Source organism: Penicillium maclennaniae (assembly GCF_028827695.1).
Source record: "Penicillium maclennaniae strain IBT 15551 chromosome Unknown utg000003l:1.0-5670915.0:1.0-5674809.0, whole genome shotgun sequence".
NCBI classification, from domain to species: Eukaryota; Fungi; Ascomycota; class Eurotiomycetes; order Eurotiales; family Aspergillaceae; genus Penicillium; species Penicillium maclennaniae.
The window spans coordinates 3,719,264-3,744,116 of NW_026623215.1; the positions used below are offsets into that span (position 1 = coordinate 3,719,264).

A 24,853-nucleotide genomic window follows, 5' to 3' on the forward strand; every position below is an offset into this window, starting at 1 on the left:
GATAATAGGATATCTAATATCTTATATAAGTTAAAAGACTGGTTAATTAGCTAAAAGTTCGAAGACTAAGCCAAAAGTTACTATAGCACCGCGAAAATACGTTATTTCCTAGCTCCGCTCCCAGGAGCACGAGTAGGTAGCAGTGCGGTTATTGTCGGAGCATATAAAAGAACGGAGAGATAGAATAAGATCGAATAGGCCGGTCGGCCTAAGCATTAGGGTAAGCGATTAGGCTGCTCAGGGAGTAAATCAGGGTCGCTCAGGGAGCAGCTTAGGGTTGCTTAGTGAGCAGCTCAGGGCGGCGGGGTGACTAACTCACCCTTTGCTCCGGGAGCCGATCACTTCCCGAGGCGGCAGTTTTACCGTCACCTTTATTACTAAAATAGACTACCCCCCTATATCGCCTAACCTTAATCTATAGGAGAACCTATAGAATTAGCTTAAGGATTATATGTCTTCAAGATACGCATTATACGTATCGTATACATTCAATATAGGCTATTATAACCTTATACCTATAATCCAGGAAGGATAGGAGGCTCTGCCTACAGATATGCTAGAAGGCCTAGTAAATTCTATGCCACACCGTGTTCAGGAGGTAATTGATAGAGATGGAAAGGCGACGCCGTATTAAAACATCTGAATACAATGATTATTCATATATTACCGGCAGAATAATAGTGGAGAATGACATTTATTCCTTGGTCACCTGTATGCCAAAAGCAACTTCAAATTCCGGTTGGAGTACCTAATTTCAAGTCTCTAGACTGTTCAGATGCATTTATATCCGAGAGAATACATCGATTTGCGCTATGGCATAAATACACAAATGCCAGCTGAGGTATATGTTCATCCCATACTGGAAACCCTCGAAATCAGTACCATAGAACCAAATGGACCCTTCATTGATCGAAGGTGTACCGAAGCCACTCTCCCACAGCCCGCAAACTCTCCCATCGTACTGTCTCATCCTTGTCGGCCATCAGTTCCATCACTCGCGTCTTCAAGCCGATCCGCTCTAGTTGCATGCGGCGCTCGGGAAGTTCCTTCACGAGATGCCCCACGTCGTTACAAGCAATGGCTAGAACCTGCTTATCATTGTCCCAGCTCTTCGACAAGATTTCCGCAAGCTTCTTCGGCAACGCACCGTTGGACTCATCCAAGATCCGGCGAGCATTTTCCTTCCAGAAGGTAGGGTTCCTGTGAGGGGGCGACCAGCGCAAGTGGCCAGTCTGGACCTCCGCAGCATATTCGTCAAATGTGGTCTGGGTCTTGGTGTACTCTTCCAGCATGGAAGACAGAGCGTTCAAATCTTCAAGAAGGTCGGGGTCGGTCAGGTGGCGACCAGTCAGGTTGGTCAGGAGTGCAGGCAGGCGAACAAAAACAGCCACGGGAAGCAAGGTCGTACGGTTGCTCGAGCAAAGGTTGTAGAGGGTTGAAAGAAGCAGGCGAGTGGTCTTCTCTTTAGGCGAGAGACGGAGAAGTTGGGTGTAGAGTTGAATGATCTCATAGTTCCTGGGCAGGGGTTAGATGCGGAGCACGGTGCTGTCTAAAGGCATGTTACTTACTCTTGCAGCTCTTCACCCACAAGTGCACTCTCAAATGCAAGCTGCCAGATGACAAGTAGCACTCGGTAGAGCAGCTGGAGGCCAACCCCGCCGGCAAGTCCAGGCTCAATGCCACGTGTGCTGCTTCCAGAAGTGCCACCATTCTCCTTCACTCCAGCGGCAGCACGAAGAGTATCGATCAGGGGGTCCAATGTCTCCTTGCGGTGGTTCCAGAAGATCTCGCGCGAGCGAGTCTTTCTGAGGAGCTCTGAAAATCCCTGGACACCAATATCCTGAAGTCCACTATCGTGATTCTTGGTCAAGGTAGAGAGATAGGTATACAGCTGTGGGAGAGCTTCATCATCGCGAGGAGCGGGTTTAGAGGTGGAGACGAGACTGTGCGACACGAGTGCCGTGAGGAAGGTGGATGTGAGCAGCGGGATGGGATCTTCAGCGTTCGTGGAGTGGTGCAGGAACGGCAAGAAAGGCTTGTAAGGTTCAGGGTGCGAGATGAGGGAGTCGGCGAGCGATGGGACATCTGGTATCATATGTTAAGTACTGTGGGGCTCAGTGCACTGTATTGACAGCGAGACGTACCCTGAATCAAGTCCGATGCCAGCACCAAGATGTATTGCACAATATCGGTCCTCCGAGAGGCCGACTCCAAAACACTCTTGCCGTGGGAACCACCAGCGAGAAGGCTTGTGTACCCAGGTAGATCTGCTTCTATTGTTTGAATGCGCTGCTCCTTGCGCACCTTGTCCACAGCCTTGATCTTCTTGAGGTGGTCATCGGTGATGTTGCCCGCGCGGACAGCGCCCTCCCACGGAATTGGCCGAGCGCGGATATTATTCTGCAGCGAGCTGAGGTAGGTGGGCGGCTCCAACGACATTATGATCGGACTAGACCCCGGGCCAGAGAAACAAGATCCGTTGGAAGGTGGAAGGTCGAGAAGGGAGAAGCATGGAGCTTGGGGGATGACGGAAGCACCGCCAAGACTCGTGGTGGTCCCCAACCCAAGCCGTTTCATCTTGAGCCTCTTCTATTCTTCATCTCCCCTCTTCTCTTTTACGTACTGTATCCTACGGGTAATTCTCTCGCTGTGTGTTTCTCGTTCACACTCATTCAGGCACGATACTCTTGTGTGACGTCCATTTTGCAACGTGATCGTTGCACTGAAGTACAATCTAAGACGCTCAGTCCTTCGTTCCCGTCTTCTATTCTGTCACTCCTTCTCGATTGGAGTGCATTGAGCCTCCTCCGCCCAAACGCGCAATTTGCGAGTCGAACAAGATCCGAGCCTTGTCCGCGCGGCCCCCCACCGAATCCATGCACACTAGACATATGGCAATCGCTGCCTAGTCGTCGAGTCGCATTTTCGATCCAACGCATTGCTCATCATGGCGCAGAATTCGCAAACCCAAAAAGCAAAATGGGGCGTGGGTAACTTTTTTCAACAAGCGGTGGCCGGTGTCGAATCACGCCTAGACAACATTTTATTGGACGACGAGGAAAGAAAGAAAGCGGCGAACGCGAAGCCCGCCGAGGCGAAGAGTACTGAAGCACCTGTCACTAAATCTCCTGCTAGCTGTATGTGCCTTGCGTCAACACTTGCTTGCTTGAAAACGACTAATGTAATATCTAGCAATTTCTCGCAGTGCATCAACTGCGCGCCGGAATGACCGTCTTCAAGAACGTCTGGCGCGAGCCATGGTCAACAAGAGCACCTCAAATCGGACTTCAGAATCCTCGCCCGGTCAGGTCTCCTCTCCTGAGGCTAGCCCGCGACCGAGTAGTGATGCGCGTTCAAGTATGGATATAGATTCCAGTCTTGCAACTTCCACGGCCGTTACAGACGCCATTAAACCTCCGACATTGACAGAAGCAAACCCCGCAATGGAGGGCTCGGCGGCGAGAACAAGTGAAGACTTGTCGGTTTCTGCCAGGCCATCTGTCGACATCAGTATCACAGAATCAAATCCCAGGGCTTCTCGAGATGCGGGTGAGCGGGATCAGGAGCTGCAGAGCACTGATCACGATCCAGTCGAAGCAAATGAGGCACGCAGTGCTCGTACGTCGGTTGAAAGCCAACGGGCGAGCCTCGATGCGCCTCCGGAGATTCGTGCGGGCGACGACTTCGAGTCTCAGAGACAGGAAGAAATCCATGGATATATTGAACGGATTGATGCACTCCAGTCAAAGCTCAAATATCTTGCCAAAGAGGCAGCGGAATCAGCCAAGAATGCTGCGGCTACTGCTTCCCCAGGTAGTGCCAAGAAGCAACTGCTAGAAAAAGACGAAAAGATTGCGCTCCTTCTTGAAGAGGGCCAGAAGCTGTCGAAGTCAGAAATGGACCACCGCATCGCTCTCAAAAAGCTTCGACAGCAGCTCGCCGATAGTTCGAAGGCTCAACTTGAAATGAAGAAGAGAACAGAGAAGTTGGAAAGGGACCTACATAGCTCTGAGGCTCGAGCAAAGCGAGCCGAGGCCGCGGAGAAGCGAGCGAATGACTCCTTATCGTCCCAAAACAAGGTGGCCAAGGACCTTGAAGCCGTGACAAATGAACGCAACGCCCTCGCTCAGACAGTACAGGAAATGAAAGGTCAGCTGAGCCGGGCCGCCGCCCGTGCTGAAGCCGCTGAGTCCAAAGCTACGTCTGATGCATTAGAAAAGGAAAAAAGCAGAGCCAATGATCTGGAAGAAGAATTGTCTACTCTCAAGATTGAGCGTGACATCAGCCTAGAGAAGTCAAAGAAGGAGATCAACGAGTTGAAAGAGAAGATCGATCAAGAGAGAGAAAGGGCGCGCATGCTTGAGGTTGAATTGAAGAGTGAGCAGTCAGTTCTAGAAAGCAAGATGGAGAGCCTTCGGTCTCGCGCAGAAGAAGCTTCGTCCGGAACAACTGGAGAGACTCAGGCCAAACTTCTGCGCCAGATCGAGACCCTTCAGACTCAGTATTCCGTTGCCAGCGAGAACTGGCATGCTTTGGAGGGCTCTCTGCTTGCCCGCTTGGCCAATGTGGAGAAGGAACGAGATGATACGAGCCGCAGAGAGGCTGATTTGCGCAAGAAGATTCGAGAGCTGGTGAGACCACTGCAACAATGCCAACGTTCGTGGAACGGTCGACTAACAACATTCATCGTAGAACCTCAAAACCAAGAAACTCGAAGAAGATGTCGAGAATGCCAAAGAAGCCGAGCGGGAAATCGAGAGCAAACTCGAAGATCGTATGCAGGAGTTGCAGAAGATGCAGCAAAAATTCGAGAGAACAACCGAGGACCTCGCTGCGGCACAGAAGGACGCGATCGAGCAGAAGAAGGTCTCTGATGCGACATGGTCGCAGAAGCTCGAGGAAGAGCGGGCCAAATGGCGTGAGCAGCTCAGTAGCTTGCAACAACCACGAGCCGTGTCACCCGTTCCATCTACCCGCCGGTCGAGCAACCTAGAAGCTATTCCATCTGGTCTCTTGGATTATCGCCCGGGTAGCCGTCGCTCATCCACATACCCCTGCGGTTCGCCCGACATTGGCACTCCACCGCGCCAGAATTCGTACCCGCGTCTATCAACCCGGGAGCACTTTCTCCACCGCCGCTGAACACTGGGCCTCCATCAATGATATTGGAGACGCCTTCCATTACCTTCGAGCCGGATGAATTTGAGACTGCTACTCCCGTCACTCCGTCTGCATATGGAGGCACCCACGCTGCTGGTTCTCGCGGTATCAACGACATCATTTCCGAGTCGACTATCGGTGCAGGCCCGTCTGTGCAGCTGGTCGAGCGTATGAGCGCTACGGTTCGTCGATTGGAGAGCGAGCGTGCTGGATCTAAGGACGAACTTGCACGTGTCACCAGCCAGCGCGATGAGGCTAGGCAACAAGTTGTTGACCTCATGCGCGAGCTCGAGGAAAAGAAAACTTCCGATTCTCGTGTGCAGGAACTTGAAGCAAAACTTGCTGATATCGACCAGCGGTATCAAACAACCCTCGAAATGCTCGGTGAAAAGAGCGAGCAGGTTGAGGAGCTTCACGCAGATATCGCTGATCTCAAGAAGATATATCGCGAGCTGGTTGATAGCACGATGAAATGAAGAAGTAACTTGAAGTTGGTGCTTTGCTACTCTGGTTCTCATGGATCGGAAGTTCGCTTGGCTCGGAAGTTTAATCACGTTGATATGTATATAGATGATTCCATTGCACACATAAACTCATTGCACTGATTTTCCAAGGCTATTGCCGTTGGTCTTTGCTCTCGCAACTTTCTACTGCAGAGATATGAACGCTTCACGGGTTTTTTGACCGCCGGAGATAAGACCCAACTTCCCTTCTCGACAAATTTCTTTGCCCATCTTCTTCTTCACTTATCACACTGAGCGAACTGTCTGCAATCGTATTCATGGTTTTCCCAAATCCTGCGCGTATTACGTGCAGAATGTGTCGTGTCAAGGTACCATGCCAAGACAGTAATCCCACATCCAATGCTCAGAGCCTCTAGTGTGATTCCACTCGACCAATTTGCCATAGATGTCCAGAGGTCGATCGATGATAAATCTGGCAGACATGTCGGCGTGTAAATCGCCCTCAATACCGAGACCTTCTCTGCGAAGGACCAGCCGAGTCACTTCCCAGCACGTCCAGACCAGCATTTGCACAAGTCGATGGTCGTGGGCCGTAGCATTGCACTTCATTTTATTCCTTACTATTCCACTGGTAGCATGCATCTTCCACGACTGAGATTTGAATTTAATATCATGGTTTGTTTATTGACGCGATATTGAACACTACATGCCTTGCTATTAGAAGACTGGCAATTCAGATTCCACTCTTCAGACAGCCTTGACATTCTTTCCCGCTTGCTTCTTCTGGCAAGACGAAGCAGTCTGAGAATGCCTTGAAAGGTGTGGAAAGGCTTCGTATAGGCAGTATTGAGAAGATGCGGAGGAAGTTTGAAACTTTACTTGGTAAGACCATTGATTTTGTATTTTGTCGATGGCCATTGATGATGTATGAGCTACGTCTGCAAGACATCTGAGAAATTTGTAGATCATTGACGAGGAAGATTGAAGCAATGAAATGCGGTCATTGGGATTGCCACGCCTCATTCATGGCATTGTCGATGTAGGCTAAATCAACCTAAAATTCCAAGTCCAGGACTCCCTACCACAACTGAACTCGATTGCTTGCACTGCCGATCCTCGGTCCCATTTTGGTGCTCATACCAAAAGAGGCCGCCATCGCCGAGTCTAGTACAGCCTTGGACCTGCGAAAAGCGACTACTGGGGAAATTGAGATCAGAGGGGGTGGCGGATTTATATTATGTTAATATACCATAATTGAATGATCTCTTGCTAGCCCTTGGTTAGCCAGACGTTAGTTCGAATAACCATTAGTAAGAGAAATCTTCTCGCAGAGCCTGAGGCAGCAAAAAGAAAATCTCGGTAGCCGCTAGCGCACACCGCCCTGCTGCTGCAGATATAAAAAAGCCAAATCCCCCGATCCTCTTTCTCTTTCTTAAGCGACTCTACGTTAGTACCTCCTCCCCTACACGTTTTGAATCATTCTTGCTAACAACAGCCACAGTTCAAAGAATCACTTTAGAGTAGACGTCCCACCATTAAGCTCTTTAAAAGAGCCACAGAATCTCCACCCTTGCTGATGACTGCTATGTCCTCGATGCCCTAAAGTGAAGCCATTTGGACTCCCGCCTCGACTGGCACGCGTGCTGCTTGCAGCGTCTGCGTGTTCGGTCCAGGGAGTGGTGATGATCTTAACCTGGTCTCGGCGTCTGACTTCGGTCGGCTGGTCCTGGTGGGTGTCGAGGAGGTCTGAAAGGTCCTGATTTCTCTATTTCTTCTCTATAATGTCGGGGATAGACTTAGCGGAATGACGGTCAGGATATAGCCTGTGTTGGTCTTTATCGCTGTGCACTTGCAATGACAATAAAATTTTCCTTCGTATCTTGAATATTTTTTTCTCGTATGTCCGGCAAATTTCTCACCGCTTCTAAATACGTCGATCGAATAAATCACAGACTTCCTCGAGTTGTTATTCATTGTGTATTCAATTCACTGTAGTGCGTTGAACACGAAGCTAAGAGATACGTACAGCTGCTGTAATGTTCTCTGTCTATTTGAGGGCCCTGGTCTTTCATGATCCGGTTGAGTCGATTGATTTATGTGCTTTGTTTGATCTAGCAGTACCTTGATGATCGGTTGAAATGGATATATTCCAGGTTCGAAGCCTGTCATGGTGTCTTGAAGAGTCTTGGAGCGCTACGCAGGTGCGACCGTGCATTCCAAGAATTCATTGAAAACATGCCTGAGGTCTATACATATATCAGCCGCCATCTCTCTCTGTCTCCTGCTCTCTAGCGACTTCAATTCATTCCAAGCTTCTATGATCTCGGACCCTGGTCTTAGTCAACCTATCTGCACAGGTCGAACATCGGTGACATTTGGTCCTTGCAGACACGATCAGGGCCTCAGGGGCGCAGATCAACAGGGAACCACGGCTACAATCGATACTTTGAAGGAGATAAAACAGCGGAGACTCTTTTTCCGGATATAAAACTTGGCATCAGCCTCGCGCGGAACCCTGGGAAGGGCACATTTCGGCATTAGCACGCAAGTGTGGAACATAACAAATTCCAAATCTCAGATAGCGATGCCGGCGGAGCGGAATTATTGCAGGGCAGGGGCCAGGAGGAGGGAGTTGAATAGTGCAATTGGCTATTATCCAGGAACAATGGAGTTCACCTGACTCCGCTAGACTCCACTAGATCGAGTCTCAGCTGTGTTTTGTCCACAATTGAACTTTTTGTTTATCGGGTCTTAGATACCGAACAGCCCTATGGCTTGACAGAGTCTTTGCTGCCAATTACCACTGTCCTATGCCGTGAGCCACAAAATTGTAAGAGATGAAATAGTTGTAGAGAACTCTAGTATGATCCTCTGGGACTCCCTGACGATGCAGGTGGCTGCTGAAGCAGAGCGGTATTGACTTTGGAATGGAGGTTTGATCCAACCTACGGGCGCAGATCCCGATCGATCTCGGGGTTGTTTTGCCAGCGAGTTCACTAGGGGCCATGTTCCATCTTTTGAGAGCTAGTGGCAAGAATAGTCGAACATGTTCAATCCCATGTGGCATGGATCGGAGCACGTTCTGGTGGCGGCTGCTGGCGGTTCCTGGCGCATTGCGCTCGTAGCCTTGGGGGACGCCATGTGTTACGGAGCGAACTAAACCGGAACGTGTGACACCATCCGGGTACCATAGGTAGAACCCCTACTTAGATCCGTCTCACTAGATGCCTCTATGAAACAAAACACCTTGCGTAGTCCAGTTTTATATATACCACTCTCGTCGGGAAATCCAAGGTCAAACCGTAGGGTATTACTCAAAGCGGACTAATCGAGGATTGTAAACCATAGGATCCAACAGATAGAAAAAGAAGTGAAAAAAAGGGGCAGTCCCGCTCTGACCCACTTGGCGCAGGTACACTTGACCTGCATGGGATTAGCCCTGCATCTCACGAACCGCTTTCTTCCACGTACGGTAGGGCCGCGCGACTGGAAGCGAGATGTCTGCATGTCGCCAGCTCCGAGTCCCATGGCAATAGGAACGCCATGGGTCCATTTGAGGTCACTATGGGCGGTCATCGCGTGCCTGTAGGACTATTTACGCCAGGACAGTCCGGAAATAGCCTGGCGGATCCAGGCCACATTGGGTATAGGGTCGCGAAAAAGTAGCGCAACCCCTGAACCGCCCCTGTCAAAGTTCTCCGTAGAACACATGCCTGATGTGGGGTCCGATCGCCGTCTCTTTCCGGAACCCTCAGGTCAATGGAGAGAGAGAGAGAGTACGAGCGGGACATTCTGTACCTACCGGGACTTGGGACTTTGAACTTCTAACATCCTAACTCTCACCTTTCAACTGTCCACTGCCACCTTGAGAATCAACGAATTCCGCACCATTTGCCTCATCTGACACTGACCTTGGTATTTGCGTTCGCCGATCTTCGGTTGCATTACGACACCTCGTCTTATGGGCTGTGAGCCCCCCCTACATTCTTACCCCTCAACCAGCCGTCTACCTATTCTTTCTCTACATCGCGTGACGACTCCGATGCTAGAGCAACGACGCAATGAGCGTTGTTGCCAGTAGACCAGCGAGCCCTGCTGTGCCTTACACTATACCTGAATCCAATTGCAAAGAATACGCCGTGACTGCTCAACCAGCATCGCGCTCATCCTCCGTCTCCTCGTATCGAACGAACTATAGCGCGTCCACCGCACCCACCGCGTACTCACCTTCCTCCCCGACCTTGTCATATCGCCAATTTGATTCTTTCGGCTCCATTGACAAACCTATCGACGTTGAACCTATCCAGCGCCGACTGCCGCAGGAGGTCTACGATGTCATCCTGAGCAGCTTAGAAACGTTGCACAAGGCACCGCACCAGACAGGTTGCACGACATGTTTCCAACGAGACCTTCACGCCTGGTCCTTGACGTGCCGGTCCTGGGAAAAGGCTGTCCGAGCCCGACTGTAAGTCGAGAATCACCACCGTTCTAAGCGCTATTTACTCATGCGATATCTTGCCAGTTACACCCAAATTCACATCGTCGGAACGGATTCCCCGGCTCAATTAAAGAAGTATCGTCTCAAGAGAGGCAGTCGATTGAAACTGTTGCGCCGTACTTTGCGTGAACGGAAGTTGCTAGCCAACCTCGTCCGCGAACTCAGGGTTCCACAAATGGACTTGCTCTTCACAACTACAAAGCACAGCGCGCAATGGGATGAATATCGAGATTTGATCGCGTCCGTGGTCATGGTCTGCCCTAACCTGGAGCGCCTGTTGGGTCTGTCTATTCCTTATCACCACGAGTTCGATCGTCTCACCTACGCTCTTTCGACGCGCAAGCGCTTGAAGGAACATACTTGGGTCCTGGGCGAAGCCGCCGAAGTAGCAGAGGTATCTCCCCGCAGCACTTCCTGCCCTGGAAGCCTGGGGCCCTCCCAGATGTTCGAATTTCTGAACTATCATGTCTCTTGGACAAACCTGGAAACCCTGATGCTGTATGGCTTGAACGGAAATGGAGCTCTGGAACCGAGTGTCTTCCTACGCATGTTTGATCTCTTGCCCTCACTAAAACATTTGTGTATCACTTCCTTTAATGAGGACGCGTTTGCGGATAGCACCTTATTGTGTCTGCCGTCGCTAGAGTCATTGAGATTGGAAAATTTGCCCGGCGTCACCGAAAGAGGTCTCACACAGTACACCTCGCGACCCGAGTCCCGATCGCTCAAATCACTTGTCCTGGTCGAGCAGAACATTGAGTCTTTGCTGGTCATTTCCAAGATACTTTCCTCTTTAAGACAGCTTGAGCGTTTCAAATTCGTGCAGGCAGAAAAGTGCCCGATCATGCCGGATGAGGACATGATCCTGCAACCGATCCTGGCGTCATCAAGCCTCAAGTTCCTTCACTGGGATGTGGCCTGTCCCGACTCCGGCACAGCGCTCACCCAGCTCAGCAGTCTTCCGTTCCAGAAACCTCCTAAATACACTGATACCCCCAACTCTCATCTCGCGCAAAGCATCCTGGCTGCTGGGTTCCCTGTCCTTGAAACACTCCGCGCCCCCAACGACGTGGAGCCTCCGGGTGCTCTGCAAGCAATTTGTCGACCTATCCTGAACGGCCAGGCTTTGCTCAGGCCAGATAGGTATAGTCTACCCTCGCAGCTCACACGGGTCTGTCAGCACTCGGCCGCTCGCCCTGCCCGCAGGGAACAACCTGACTTCATCTCGGATTCGCGCCCAGACCTTCATCGACATGGCTATCAAGGACACGGAGCATGGTATGCCCGTTCTGATTCAGGATTGGTCCGACAATTATGTTCCTGACCACGCCCCCGCTTACGAAGAAGACGATCCCGAGCCCGAGGTTGACGACTATGGAATTTGGGCTGCATCTGAGCGGTATAAGAACCACCCACCCAAGCACGACGGTCCCAAGACTGTCCACGAATTCCGAATGCCTGCTTTCATGGGCCGTTCTGGTGTCAAAGACCCCGTCACTGGAGCATCGATTCCTCGCTTCCTCCTGCGCCCCGATATTTCCGGGCAAGAATCAGATGGTGGCTTGATTGGCTGGAAGCACCTCCTTGCGTCCAATCAGTCATTGTCATATGCGGCTGGAATGGGCGTGCATTGCTTCGATAGCAAATCTATGCCCAACATACCGCCCCCTCCCCCTCTCGAGGATCAGATCGCGTCACCGACTTCTACCACTTCTCGATTTGGATGGGGCAGCCTGGGCAGTCGGTCCACAAGCACTCCGGCTACCCCAACAACCCCAATCACACCCATGAGCAACGGCTCAAGCTACGCGTTGCCCTGGGATAAAGATACCTGCACCGGGTCCTGGAACCACAAGATGGGTCGGGACTGGTGGTTCCATATGGAACGGGATCGCCCAGGAAATACAGAGCTCATTCACGCGATGCAGCTCTTCTAAACTCTCATTTTACTCTACTCTCGTCTCTATTCTCACGCCATATACCCCTCACTTGGATTCTTTCCACGATGCTTTGTTTTTATGTTTCTTCTCTTTTTGCAATACATCCCATGCGGCGGGTCTCGACGGCCGGCGTCTGGTTCTAATGAGCACGACAGGCTCTCTGCAAATTCATGCATTCTGTTTGTCTTCTTTTTTTTCTCAAGTTTTTCTTGTACCTATATGACACCCCTTTGAACAGGGCTACTTTTCATTGCGTCCCTCATATCTTGGATGGTACGTCTGGCGCACTAGTATATAGATGATTTGTGTCTATTTTGTGTTTGTGTGTCCGTTGACGATCTGTACAAAAATTGTATCACCACTGTACATCACTTTGAAACCTTGCACCGAGAATGTATCGTTCCTACTTGATCGAGAATCACTACACATGAAAAGTCCTATCACACCGTATCAAAAGCTTCTTATACTTCATTAATCCTTTGTTGATATGACTCATCCGGGGTTTCATCGGCCCGATAAGCGAAATGGGAACTGATAAGCATCGCTGCCCCTCAGAAAATATCTCTCCACCCCCACCATTGCCTTTCGAGCTTCAGATCGATCAATTATGGATCCGGCAAAGCCCACCGAGCTACCTGAGCGGCCCAAAGTGGCTGCCTCGGCTGAAGGCGCCCCCGCCGAAGCAGGTCCGTCTAAGAAGGCCTTGAAGAAACTCCAGAAGGAGAAGGAGAAGGCCGAGAAGAGGGCCGCCGAGGGCCCCAAGCCCAAAGCTCCGAAAGCCCCCAAGGCTCCTAAAGCTGCCAATGAGGCTCCTGCGCCCCGCGACCCCGATGCCATGTTCAAGGTCGGCTTCCTGAACGACGTCTACCAGGAGAGACCCATTTCCGAAACCCATCCCAAAATCCGCACCCGTTTCCCGCCCGAGCCCAATGGGTTCCTCCACATCGGACACAGCAAGGCCATTGCTGTAAACTTCGGCTTCGCTCGTTACCACGGAGGGGAGTGCATTCTGCGCTTTGACGACACCAACCCCGCCGGCGAGGAAGAGCGATACTACAATGCTATCCGCGACATTGTGTCCTGGCTCGGCTTTAAGCCCGTGCGCGAAACACACGCCAGTGACAACTTTGACCGTCTCTACGAGCTCTCTGAGGAGCTTATTCGCCGCGACGGCGCTTACGTCTGCCACTGCACTAAGGCCGAGGTTAGGGCTCAGCGAGGTGAGGGTGAGGGTGGCCAGCGAGGCGGTCAGCGTTTTGCTTGCCCCCATCGCACACGACCCATTGAGGAATCTCTTGAGGAGTTCCGCGCTATGCGCGATGGCAAATATAAGGCCGGAGAGGCTGCTCTGCGCATGAAACAGGATTTGGAAGACCCTAACCCGCAGATGTGGGATTTGTTCGCGTGGCGCATTCCCGAAGGCGAGAAGGAGCACCACCGTACCGGTTCGAAGTACAAGATGTACCCTACCTACGATATGGCCCACGGCGTTTGCGATAGTATCGAGGAAATTACTCACTCGTTGTGCACAACCGAGTTCGAGCTCTCGCGTGTTTCTTACGAATGGCTTAACAATAAGCTCGATATCTACCGTCCCATGCAGCGTGAATACGGTCGTCTCAATATCACCGGAACTGTCCTGTCCAAGCGCAAGATTATCCAGCTAGTGAAGGAGGGTCACGTTCGTGACTGGGATGATCCTCGCCTGTATACTCTCATCGCCTTGCGTCGCCGTGGTGTCCCCCCTGGTGCTATTCTCTCCTTCGTTAACGAGCTCGGAGTCACCAAAGCCGTCACCAACGTGCAGATGGTTAGATTCGACCAGAGCGTCCGCCAGTACCTGGAAACCACCGTTCCCCGTCTGATGGTCGTTCTTGAGCCTCTCAAGGTCATCATCGACGACCTTGCCGACGACCACCTCGAGATGTGCGAGGTTCCCTTCTCCAAGGACCCCGCATTCGGCACTCACACCGTTCCCTTCACCAAGACCGTGTACATCGAGCGCTCCGACTTCCGTGAAGTTGACTCCGCCGACTACTTCCGCCTCGCCCCAGGCAAAACCGTCGGTCTCCTCAAGGCCCCCTATCCCATCACCGCCACCTCCTTCGAAAAAGACTCCAACGGCGTCGTCACCGTCGTGCACGCCAAATACGAAAAGCCTGCCGAGGGCGAGCCCGCCATTCGTCCCAAGACCTTCATCCACTGGGTCGCTGAGTCCCCCGCCCATAACAGCCCTATTAAGGCAGAGGTCCGCGCTTTCAACCCACTCTTCAAGTCCGAGGATCCCTCGGCTCACCCGGGCGGTTTCCTTGCCGATATCGATCCCGATTCCGAGCAGATCTACCACGGCGCTATGATTGAGACTGGCTTTGAGGATATCAGCAAGTCTGCGCCTTGGCCCAAGGATGCGGCTGAGAGTGATGTTAAGAATAACAAGCATTCCATCCGGTTCCAGGGTATGCGGACTGCTTACTATGCTGTTGATCGTGAGTCTTCAGATGACTTGTCCAAGGTCATCCTCAACCGTATTGTTACTCTGAAGGATACCCAGGGTAAGAATTAGATGGTGTTTGTTGGGGTTTGGTGGTTAGGTAGGCGATGTTAGGGGGTGTTTACATGGATTCATGACCATTGCATTTTATTCGTTTTAGCTAGGGTTCGGAAAATCGAGACTACATATATATCACGTTCTACCAGGTCATTTCTGGAGAACTTATTGATTACTTTTATCGTTTCTATTTCTTCAGGGCAGTTTGTAAGCCTCGATAGTACAGGCTGTAGTGTGAATGATAAATACCTATGGACCTACTTCCCATCATGATCTTCTTCTATGGTGAACATTGCATCTGCCATGTGCAACTACTTGCTCTCAGGCCACCAATCAAGCTGTCTTCGTGCGCTAATGTCAGAGAATCTTTATAGAATCTTTATAGAATCTTTTGGGCCTAAGAATCCGAGAATACAGAGAAAGTCTTGACATCACCAGTCTAAGATCATCATGTCATTTGGTTTAGAGGCAACCGCCCACCTGCATAGCGAATTACCGGCTATCCAAGCCGCAGAAACGTACATACATGACCGAGACCAGAATAAAGGAACATGATACGAAACGAGCATAGAGAAAGGAGAAACAAACAGGCCCCATGCCCAGAGACATCTAGACATAGATGCCCATGTTGGTATCCTTCTTCTTGGCCTGGACCTCGGCGATAGCATCGACGTAGTTCTCATGGCCAACCTTGCTCATTCCCTTCCGCAGGGCAATCATACCAGCCTCAACACAGACAGCCTTCAACTGCGCACCGCCGAACTCGTCCGTTGACCGGGCCAATTCAGCCCAGTTGACACTGTCCTCCACGGACATCTTGCGCGAGTGGATCTGCAAGATGTTGGCACGGGCTTCCTCGTTAGGCAGAGGGAACTCGATCTTGCGGTCCAGACGACCGGAGCGCAGCAAAGCAGGGTCAAGAACATCGACACGGTTAGTCGCGGCGAGGACCTTGATACGGTCGTCGGACGCGAAACCATCCAACTGGTTCAGGAGCTCCAGCATTGTTCGCTGCACTTCACGGTCACCGGACTTCTCGGAGTCGAATCGCTTTGTGCCGACGGCGTCAAGCTCGTCGATAAAGATGATTGAGGGAGCCTTCTCCTTTGCCAAGGCGAAGCAGTCGCGCACAAGCTTGGCTCCGTCACCAATGAACATTTGTACCAGTTGAGGACCAGCGAGCTTGAGGAAAGTTGCGTTTGTCTCGGCGGCGCAGGCTCGGGCGAGGAGTGTTTTACCGGTTCCTGGAGGTCCGTACATCAGGGCACCTGTAAAATGCAAGTAATTTCGTTAGTTTGCGAGGAATATAACACAATGTGATAAAGATGGGCTGACATACCCTTCGGTGCCTTAATGCCAATCTTCTTGAACCGCTCGGCCTCCTTCATGGGCCAAACGATAGCCTCAACGATCTCCTCGATCTGCTTGTCCAGACCACCAATATCCGTGTACTTCTCTGTCGGCTTCTCGTCGACCTCCATCGCCTTGACGCGGTTGTCATATTCGGCCGGTAGTGTATCCAGGATGAGATATGAGTCCTTATTCACACCGATCAAGTCACCAGGCTTCAGCAGCTCGTGGTCAACCAGGCCAATCAGCGGAAGGAAGATAGTTTGACGGGTGGAGGTCTTGATGACGGCGGATTTGCCTACACGAGTGGCGTCCAGGTCGATGTTAGCCCCTTCCTCTGCGGCTTCGGCCTCCACGTCGAGGTCCAGAAGCTCGACGACGTTTCCAACAAGATATGGTAGTTGCCTAGTAGGGAGCGAATTGATGTTAGCATCGATAGACTGCGATGTTGATTTGGCTCGGGCTTTTCAAAGCTCCGCGGAGCCCTCTGTGGAGGTCGCGATGAGAACCCGCCCGAGCCATCATAGGAATCGTACCTGTTGTTCTCGATTTTTTCTTGGTTGTCCTTGACTTTTTCCCTCATCGTATTTTGCTCATGTGTCAACCGCTGGAACTCGCTCTTCATGATCCGCATCTCGTTCTCCAGCATCCTTCGTCGCTTGACGATGTCTGCTGTGCTAGAGTGCAGGATTTCCTCATCCAAAAGCTCTTCCTCATCATCTTTCTTCTCGGCGTCTTCCATTTCGGCGTCATCGTCGCCGCCGGGCTTCTTGCCGTCATCACCCTGGTCCTGCTTCTTGTCTCTGGTCTCACGCTCCAGGTCGTCGAGGTCCTCGAGGGTGGACATGATGGGCGGTAATTCAAAAAGGTAGTGACTATTGGATAGAATCAGAAATGTCCTAGTGAGAACCGGATGGACGCTTTGGAGAGGGTTGGTGAGAGTGAGAGGGCTCGCAGAAGGTTGCAGAAGAGCTGTCGGTGGCCGAGCTCCATCAACGTCAGCCATCACGTGATGATATCAACAGTGTATTCTACATCTTTGCTAATCTGCTTCCAAGGTACAGCACTCAAGCTAAGCACTTATTGGAAATTGTGTCCAACGGGACTTTGCTAGTCTTGACTTAATAGATGGAGTATGGGTTGTCTTCCGTCCTCGATGCCCACGTGTTTCCAAGATTATTCAACACCTTCTCTCGCCCGTACTTGAGAAGGCGGAATCGCGAGACAAAGTCGTCATTATTGACTTTTCGATATCGTCAGTAAGACCTTTGGTGTTTCATCAACAGAGATGACGAGGCATCGTTGGATACGTACCGTAGCCACCACACATCCTTCTCTTCCCGGTAAATTCAGAGCGACCATGCAACATTCGCCAATTATCAAAGACTGGAAGGTTAGTCAATTTGCTTATGTAGAAGTGTCTGATCGACTCAAACTCACTCAGTGCAGTGCCAGGTTCGAGTTGCCTCCATATTTGGCGGTTCTTCTGATGCAGGATCTTATTGTAACGTGCAGCCGCCTTGTACCACGATTTCTGCTGATTGATATTCCAGTCGCCTTTCGGTGCCCGATCATAATTGTTCCAGCGAATTTGATAGACAGTATTCATATCCGGGTGAACTGAAAGCACTGGGGCGCGAGAAGAAGGCTGGATACAGACATCTTCGTTCCCACTCGCATGCCAGGGGTGCCGGTAACGTATCAAGACCTGGTAAGAACGAGGGTCTTTTTCACGAAGTTCCCGAGCAGCTGCGTATCCATCAACCAGTAGGCTGGCTCCGCCATCTCCATCTGTGTGAGACAAAAGATGAAACAGCTGAAGTCTTGCGGGGTCCGTGAAATATGTGTTGTCAGTATGAGCGCCCAAGAACTCGTTAGTATATGCGGTGTCCTTGAAAGTAAGATCGGCAGTGAAATCCCAAAATCCACCTATATTTCTTGTTTAATTGATGCAAAGCAGAAGTCTCCGATAATTTGCAACATACCGTAGTGTGTGTGACGGATAAACGCGATCCTTTCAATTAAAGTCTTGGTTGACTCGGGGTCGACGGGCACCCCCTTGACAAAGCAGAATCCCCATTTCCACTGGATTTCATCAGTAAGTTGACATTAAAAAGTTTCTGGTGTGAGTCTCAGGTGGTGACTAACTATCTTCTTTAGCCACTCCAGCACAGATGCATCGTTCGACATTACATCTTTGTAGTTTACCTCGGGGTAGCCTTTGTTCTTGTTGTCTTCACCGAGCGAGAAGAGGAGTGATATCTGCAATTCAAAGTTGAGAAACAAAGTGTCAAGTCATTTTCACGACATTTTGTAATTACCTGACATTTGGCAATCCTTCAAACGCTGGTATTTTCAAAGGAGGATGCGTGTTTTGCTGGTGCGCGACAAGCCAGTCCCATGAATAGGTGCTTTCATGATCATCGGACCCTTACATTTGCATTAGTCCCAATACCCCTCTGGCGGCACGATCGGCTTGACTACTCACATTTAATTATCATGTCCTTTTCGTTGGCTTCAGCTGCTTGAACCTTGACGTTCGAGGGGATCTAGAAACGTGTAAGCCCCGAAGCTGGTATGTTTTCCCAGGCATCATACCTTGAACGTGTCGACGATCCTTTGCTTCGTATCCGGATGGACACATGTGGAGCATTGGCAATTCTCTCTAGTTGATTTCACTTCGTCAATCAGAGTCCCCTCTAGATATCGTTCCTGGAGACTCACCTCAGGAAAAACGGCCCACTGTAAAACCATGTCAGTATCAATTAAATTCAGACAAGACTTTGACCTATTCGAGAGACTGACAACTGTAAATAGGGCCGTGCATTGCGCCCCAATTTACCTTCGGATTTGATCACCACGTGTCCCTGTGACCGAGCCTTGTCGGCGTTGCGCTGGTCCTTCGCATCTGTGAATTTATTGATAGGTAGGTTCTCCATCGGATCTCTTGTTTTTGCTTTATGAGATATCGCGCGGACACCAACAGGACCCCGCGAGCCGAAGGCTCCCCAAGTGGGGTAAGGAACCACGCCTCGAGGGCGGATAGTCTTGCGGTAACGAAGTCAGATCATACGGTATAACTTTTTATATAAATGAAGTCTTCAGTTGATCAACCGCATGTAGGACGTACCAATTGGCTGCAGTGCGATGCATAGTATCGTGCAATGTGGGAGCTGGTTTGCAGATTAGCCTCGGCTTCGCGATTACGGGTCAATTGAGCATCATACCTGGCATTGCTCTTGAGAGCAGCCCCCCGAAGCACCACGAAGCTACGCACACTCATTGATAGGATCTTGGAAGCTAAACTTGCGTTTCTGGTACTTGAACGTTGGAAGGCGGAATGGACATGTGAATCCGGGGAGAGGCCTGAGCGGACGCCGAGTGTCACGTGGGGCGTGACATTGCTTCTACATGTTTGTTTCAAGCATTTGATCGGATATTTTGAATTATGACGAGGCCTTTGAATCGATCGGAATAACCACAACAGAAGCGCTCCGTTTAGATGCTTCAAATGAGTTGATTCTTGGGCATATCCCGCAATAAGTTTTACACTCGCCACCCACCCGGGCAGAGATCCATTTCCAAATTCGTTTGTTAAATTTGAGAATGACTAGAGCTTGCTCTTAATCCCGACCACCTTCAACAAAGCGCGACCGTTGCTTAAAACAACCTTGCCATTTTGATTTTTAGTGGTAAAGCGGACCTCCTCAAACCCGTCGGCCTGAGCATTGCCCATCCGCCAAATCTCAGTGGTGAGCTTGTCCCCTGGGCGCACTGGAGAAGCAAAGCGAGCCTGGAACTCCTTCATATTTGCGGGGTCGCTACCACCGAGCTCACGCAAGATACCGTGGGCAGCGGAATTCCAACTGAAGAGGCCGTGAATGATCGTGCCGCCGAAGCCCATCTTCTGGCCGGGCTCAGGGGTAGCATGCAGGGGGTTGTAGTCGCCGTTCAGGCTAGGTATCAACAGTCAGTATAACCCCTTCACGAAATCAGATGGGCTTAAACATACCGGTACAAATGGGCAGTCTCCATGGTTGTCTGGATAACGTGAATGGCATCAGGTTTCTTGCCCCCGGGAGGCGGGAAGTTAACTGTGGAAGGTCCTTCAATAGCGTGTCAGTTTACCTGCAAAAGTACCGTGCTGATGAGCTCACCCTTGGGACCACCCCAGTTACCCTGGCCAACTAAGAAACCGCTGGATAAGACCTGAGAGTACACCTCGCCGCTCTCCTTATCGACAATAGACTGCTCAGTCTCGATGACCGTACCAGGTTTGCCCTTGTCATAGACACCAACGACCTTGTTGCGTAGCTCGAACTTGCGACCCGCACTGGTCGGGGGCAGCGGCTTCAGGACGGTAATTTTGCGCTGGCCGTCAACGCCGAAGCGGTGATCCAAGTCGGGAACACCAGGGATGTGAACAGCCTTCTGGCGCGCATAGAAGTTGGTCACCTCCTGATCGGTGAGCTTGAAGGCTAGTCAATTGAGTGCATGTTAGTGATTATTTACAATTAGAGTCCCTTGACGCGTGACGCACGAAGAATCAGGGGGTAGGTGGGGAAAACTGCGAAGTTCGGGTGCAGCTCCTGGGAAATCTCGTTAGACCGACATTGCTATTCCGTTGGGTACCGAAGCTTACGTAGAGGAAGTGCAGCTCGTCGGCCTTGACACCGATGCTGTTGGCGAACAATAGAACGTCGCGCTTCTGCCAAGAGACCTCCTGGGCGGGGAACTCGTGGCCAGCTCCGGGAGAAGACATATTGAAGGTAAATATGCAAATATAACAGTGAATTGCAAAATGTTATGCAAAGACAGAACAGCAAACGAGGGAAGTGAAGCGGAGAAGAGGCCAAAGTAGCAGTGAACGATTGCGGGGCGGCCCTGAGCCGAGGATCTGATAAAGATTTGTTACTGTCTTAGCCGACGACGCTTGGCAGTCCCTCATTTTCCGTACCCTGTTACACCGAGTGCGAAGCTAATATTGGATTGGATTGTAACCAAGTGTGTAGACATAAGAAGCGTCGGAGTTGCTAGACTAAGCATCGACTCGGGGTATATCTATTTGGAAATCGAGGAGCTTCATAAACATCTCTCCGTATCGCGCCGTATAGTAATGCCTTTTCCCTGCCACCCAAAAACAACAAATGTTAACGCCGAGAGATATCGAGCCCGGATAGATGTTCAATGTCCCTGTGCAAATCCATTTTGGCCCGCGCTATGCTGCATTGCACTTGGTACGAGCCATTTTCCCGGAAAAAAAGACGCGCAGCATTGGAAAGTCATATCACGAAGAACAAGTCGTAAATCCCATTAACGAGATCAGCACATGCGGTAAGAGCAGCTGCCCTCAGCGAAGCGGGTGGGGTCGTTGGTCTCGAACTTGTAGGAAAGATCGATGTCCAAGTCACGCTTGTTCTTGTCATTGGGACGGTTTTCGAGCCAGCCGGCGACCTTCTCCCCTCCTCGATGGTAAGAACATCACGCAGGTAGAAAACGGTCTGCTTCCAGTGGGTGTACTTGGCGTGAGGGCCAGTGGAGAAGGTAATGGGCTTGTGGCAGGCGCTGAACTCAATATCGAACCAGGCAATCATGGCGTGGATAAAGTCGCTGCGACGAGCGGTAAGCTCGTAGGGAACCTTGAAGGCAAGGTCGGCGACAGTGACAGTGTTCAGATCGAAAGTAATGATCGGGCAGGGGTCAGTGACGAGAGCCTTCATCTCGACAGTGTCGACCAGAGGTTCAGTGAGAGCAATCTCCTTCATGGGAGAATAGTCAAAGCCGTAAACGTTGTCCCAGACTATGCATTGATTAGCACCAAATGAGAGAACAAGGTACTCCAGGCATATGCTTACATCCAATCTTGTCATCCTTGTAATCGCCGTCCTCGATGGCAGCGACGTACATGGTGGCCTTGTCGGGGAAGATCAAACCACCAGGGTTGAGGTAGGTGTCGCGGGCGTAGAGAACGGTATCCAGCATGGATTCGTAGAGAAGGAAGTAACCCATCCACTCAGAGATGATGATATCAACCTTGGGGAGGGGAGATGAACCTCCTCCATCTTACCCTGAAGGAGGGTAATCTTGTCGGACAAGCCGTTGGTTGCGACGATCTCCTTGGCCTTCTCGATGATGGAGGACATGTCAACACCGATAACGTGCTTGGCACCGGCGCGAGCAGCGAACCTGATCGGTAATGTCAGCCACTGGATGTGCTCTTAATTGGGTTATGGGCACGTACATGCTCAGAATACCGGTACCGCAGCCAACATCAAGGACAACCTTGTCCTTGAAGATGTGGCGGTTTTGGTAGATAGAGTCACGATAGGAACGGGTACGGACATCATCTTTCTGTGAAAGTGAACACATCGGTCAGTAAATCGGTCCGCGCATCTCATCTCACTATAGCGGACTTACCAGCATCTCCTCGTGGATACCTGCACGATGGCGAAGAAAACTCGTTAGTCAAGGGACATCTCAGGTTTGACAGCAGCATTGAGGGTATTTACCGTGGTGATCGTAGCTGTGAGTTGATTAGTGATAAATAACAACATTGAAATAGAAATAAGGCGTTGGATTTTCTTACCTGGTGAAGTAGCGCACCTCGGAGTGCTCCATGCCAACCATGCGATCAGCACTGCTAGTGATAACGCCAGTAGGCTCGGGGGTTCCAGATCCGTCCATCTTGTCACTTGTAATGATATGGAGTGAGAAAAGTGAAATTGAAAGAGAGATGATAAAGGAAGAAAAGGACGATTAGACGAGAGGTCCCAGAGAGTTTGCCCGCGACTTTTTTTTTCGAATCCTCAGGCGCCAAGCTTCACTCCAATTCCCCGCCCGCACTAAACCATATTCGAACGTCACATGCTTTTTCAAGCCCTGATTATGGTAGGGCTACTTCTTGACCTGTATACATGGCTACGACGACTGTACTCTCAGGTCAACAAGTATGAAAGGAACTGTTGAAAAGCGCGATACACTGAGAGATACATATATCTTCGCTAATAGTCAAGCCGAAGTCCGAATAGATTCACCTCCTACTGTGACTTTGGTTTGAGAAGTCTGTCACTGCTGAGAAGTGAAATAAGCATTGTACCTACCCAATTAAAAATTCTTGGTCGAAAAATCAATCCTTAATGGTAACACACAATTCAATTGTGCAGTGAATAAATATGCTAGACGGCATCAAACATGGGACGAATAGAGTGAATGAATCTCTGACGCGGGAGATGAGCTGTCAACAAGAATTGCCAAGACCCCCCTCAAGAGCCTCGCGATGCCGCCCGGAGCTCCGCCATCTTTCCTCCTGCTCACGCGTTCGCTCCTCCTCCTCTCTTCCCGGAAGCTGATCATCATGAATTTGGGCGCCGGCAGAGTGAGATCTTCCACTATCCTAGCTCTAATTTTTCTTGGACTCTTCATTGGCCACACGGCTGCATCCTTAGGTGATCATCTCCCCGACTTCAAAGAATGTGTCCAGGTAAGCTTTTCCCAGACCTAGGAGATCGTTCACTTGTTAAAAACTTCCAGGTTTGTAAAACAGAGAACTGTCAGGGCGGCAATTCGGTGCTACGTACGTTTACCTATTACCTTCGCTTCTTCAGCTTTCCCGGCTAACCTCGTCCAGCATTACACCACCGCCTGTTATTATGGACTTGCCCGGCCGAGTGCGACTATACCTGCCAACATGTCATTACCGATCGACGAGTCTCTCGTGACCCTCCGATGTTGAACCCTGTCGTTCAGTTCCATGGCAAATGGCCCTTCCGAAGAATCCTGGGGATGCAGGAACCTTTTTCGGTGCTTTTTTCCTTTTTCAACTTCATGGCCCATTGGCACGGCATGTCCCGGATCCAAGAATCGATTCCTGCCTGGCACTCCCTTCGCAAGTACTACATGACATTTGGGTACATCGGACTGGCCAGCTGGACGTTCAGTATGGTTTTTCATATGAGAGATTTTCCTCTCACTGAGAAGCTGGACTATTGGGCGGCCGGGGCCAGCGTCCTCTACGGCCTGTATTTGTCCGTGGTGCGCACCCTGCGCCTGGACTTGGAGACCCCAGAGTACCGCCCCACCCTGCGTCGCCTGTGGACAGGTATCTGTATTACGCTGTACACACTGCATGTCTGCTATCTCACTTTCTGGTCTTGGGATTACACGTACAATATGGCTGCCAATGTCGCCGTAGGTATCGTGCAAAATCTTATCTGGACAGTGTTCAGTATCGTTCGGTACCAGAAATATCTCAAGTCATGGACGGCTTGGCCTGGTATGATTGTTGCGTGGATCATTCTGGCCATGAGTTTGGAGTTGCTGGACTTCCCGCCGTGGCATGGGTTAATTGATGCACACAGTCTGTGGCACCTGGGCACTGTGGTCCCCACTGCTTGGTGGTACTCGTGAGTCTTCCCCAAACTCCGTTTTACGTTTGATCCCTGTTCTCATGACTAATCGATTGGCAGGTTCCTCATCAAGGACACACAGGACGATATCGCCGGCCACCGACTGAAGGCATAGGTGGAAGAATCGTACACTCCCCGTTGTGAGGGTGCCATATGCGATCAAGATCACGACCAAGATCAGAACATTCAGAGCATGTATAACAGTAGAGCGTCCCGGTGACCCTGTTGCTAATAATAAAATATAATACTTGAACACCTCCCCACCTTTTGAAGGATGTTGTAATTTCCACGCTCGGATCATGTCGGTGGAGCCGTAATGCCACGTCTCGCTACCACTGCCCAACAACTGCACTTCCTGCTTCCCCGCGCGTCTCACCGCTAGGGCCGTCGCAATAAACTAATCTCCCCTCCCTGTTTCAACTTACCCTCTTTCAACTTCCTCGATCTCCTTCGAGTGCACCGGCCGTAATCTCCTCCTGAGCATCCTC

At 50.8% G+C, this 24,853-nt stretch overlaps 8 protein-coding genes across 8 annotated transcripts; 4 read left to right on the forward strand and 4 right to left on the reverse strand.

Moving 5' to 3' along the window:
• Positions 1–902: 902 nt before the first annotated feature.
• Positions 903–2,439, reverse strand: N7477_003513 (H(+)-transporting V1 sector ATPase subunit H; the record flags this gene model as incomplete). The annotated part of the gene is made up of 3 exons (XM_056965176.1): positions 903–1,515; positions 1,569–2,085; positions 2,145–2,439. The coding sequence occupies 3 exons, from the start codon at positions 2,437–2,439 to the stop codon at positions 903–905; spliced, it is 1,425 nt and encodes a 474-aa protein (XP_056825129.1).
• Positions 2,440–2,947: 508 nt separating this feature from the next.
• On the forward strand, positions 2,948–5,636 carry N7477_003514 (M protein repeat protein; the record flags this gene model as incomplete). The annotated part of the gene is made up of 4 exons (XM_056965177.1): positions 2,948–3,137; positions 3,193–4,631; positions 4,693–5,029; positions 5,092–5,636. The coding sequence occupies 4 exons, from the start codon at positions 2,948–2,950 to the stop codon at positions 5,634–5,636; spliced, it is 2,511 nt and encodes an 836-aa protein (XP_056825130.1).
• A 4,049-nt stretch (positions 5,637–9,685) lies between these two features.
• On the forward strand, positions 9,686–12,059 carry N7477_003515 (uncharacterized protein; the record flags this gene model as incomplete). The annotated part of the gene is given in 3 exon segments (XM_056965178.1): positions 9,686–10,089; positions 10,147–11,265; positions 11,285–12,059. The coding sequence occupies 3 exon segments, from the start codon at positions 9,686–9,688 to the stop codon at positions 12,057–12,059; spliced, it is 2,298 nt and encodes a 765-aa protein (XP_056825131.1).
• A 610-nt stretch (positions 12,060–12,669) lies between these two features.
• On the forward strand, positions 12,670–14,625 carry N7477_003516 (glutamine--tRNA ligase; the record flags this gene model as incomplete). Its single annotated transcript, XM_056965179.1, has 1 exon — positions 12,670–14,625. One exon carries the CDS (start codon positions 12,670–12,672, stop codon positions 14,623–14,625), a length of 1,956 nt encoding a protein of 651 aa, XP_056825132.1.
• A 594-nt stretch (positions 14,626–15,219) lies between these two features.
• On the reverse strand, positions 15,220–16,966 carry N7477_003517 (proteasome regulatory particle base subunit RPT5; the record flags this gene model as incomplete). The annotated part of the gene is made up of 3 exons (XM_056965180.1): positions 15,220–15,878; positions 15,950–16,365; positions 16,497–16,966. 3 exons carry the CDS (start codon positions 16,964–16,966, stop codon positions 15,220–15,222), a joined length of 1,545 nt encoding a protein of 514 aa, XP_056825133.1.
• Positions 16,967–19,570: 2,604 nt separating this feature from the next.
• On the reverse strand, positions 19,571–20,722 carry N7477_003518 (putative peroxisomal dehydratase; the record flags this gene model as incomplete). The annotated part of the gene is made up of 5 exons (XM_056965181.1): positions 19,571–19,916; positions 19,973–20,066; positions 20,118–20,438; positions 20,501–20,549; positions 20,603–20,722. 5 exons carry the CDS (start codon positions 20,720–20,722, stop codon positions 19,571–19,573), a joined length of 930 nt encoding a protein of 309 aa, XP_056825134.1.
• Positions 20,723–21,282: 560 nt separating this feature from the next.
• rmtA (protein-arginine omega-N methyltransferase HMT1) lies at positions 21,283–22,644 on the reverse strand (the record flags this gene model as incomplete). The annotated part of the gene is made up of 7 exons (XM_056965182.1): positions 21,283–21,414; positions 21,441–21,760; positions 21,816–21,993; positions 22,014–22,166; positions 22,198–22,311; positions 22,378–22,417; positions 22,547–22,644. The coding sequence occupies 7 exons, from the start codon at positions 22,642–22,644 to the stop codon at positions 21,283–21,285; spliced, it is 1,035 nt and encodes a 344-aa protein (XP_056825135.1).
• A 592-nt stretch (positions 22,645–23,236) lies between these two features.
• On the forward strand, positions 23,237–24,480 carry N7477_003520 (PGAP3/PER1 family protein; the record flags this gene model as incomplete). Its single annotated transcript, XM_056965183.1, has 4 exons — positions 23,237–23,440; positions 23,491–23,533; positions 23,588–24,362; positions 24,426–24,480. The coding sequence occupies 4 exons, from the start codon at positions 23,237–23,239 to the stop codon at positions 24,478–24,480; spliced, it is 1,077 nt and encodes a 358-aa protein (XP_056825136.1).
• Positions 24,481–24,853: the final 373 nt, after the last annotated feature.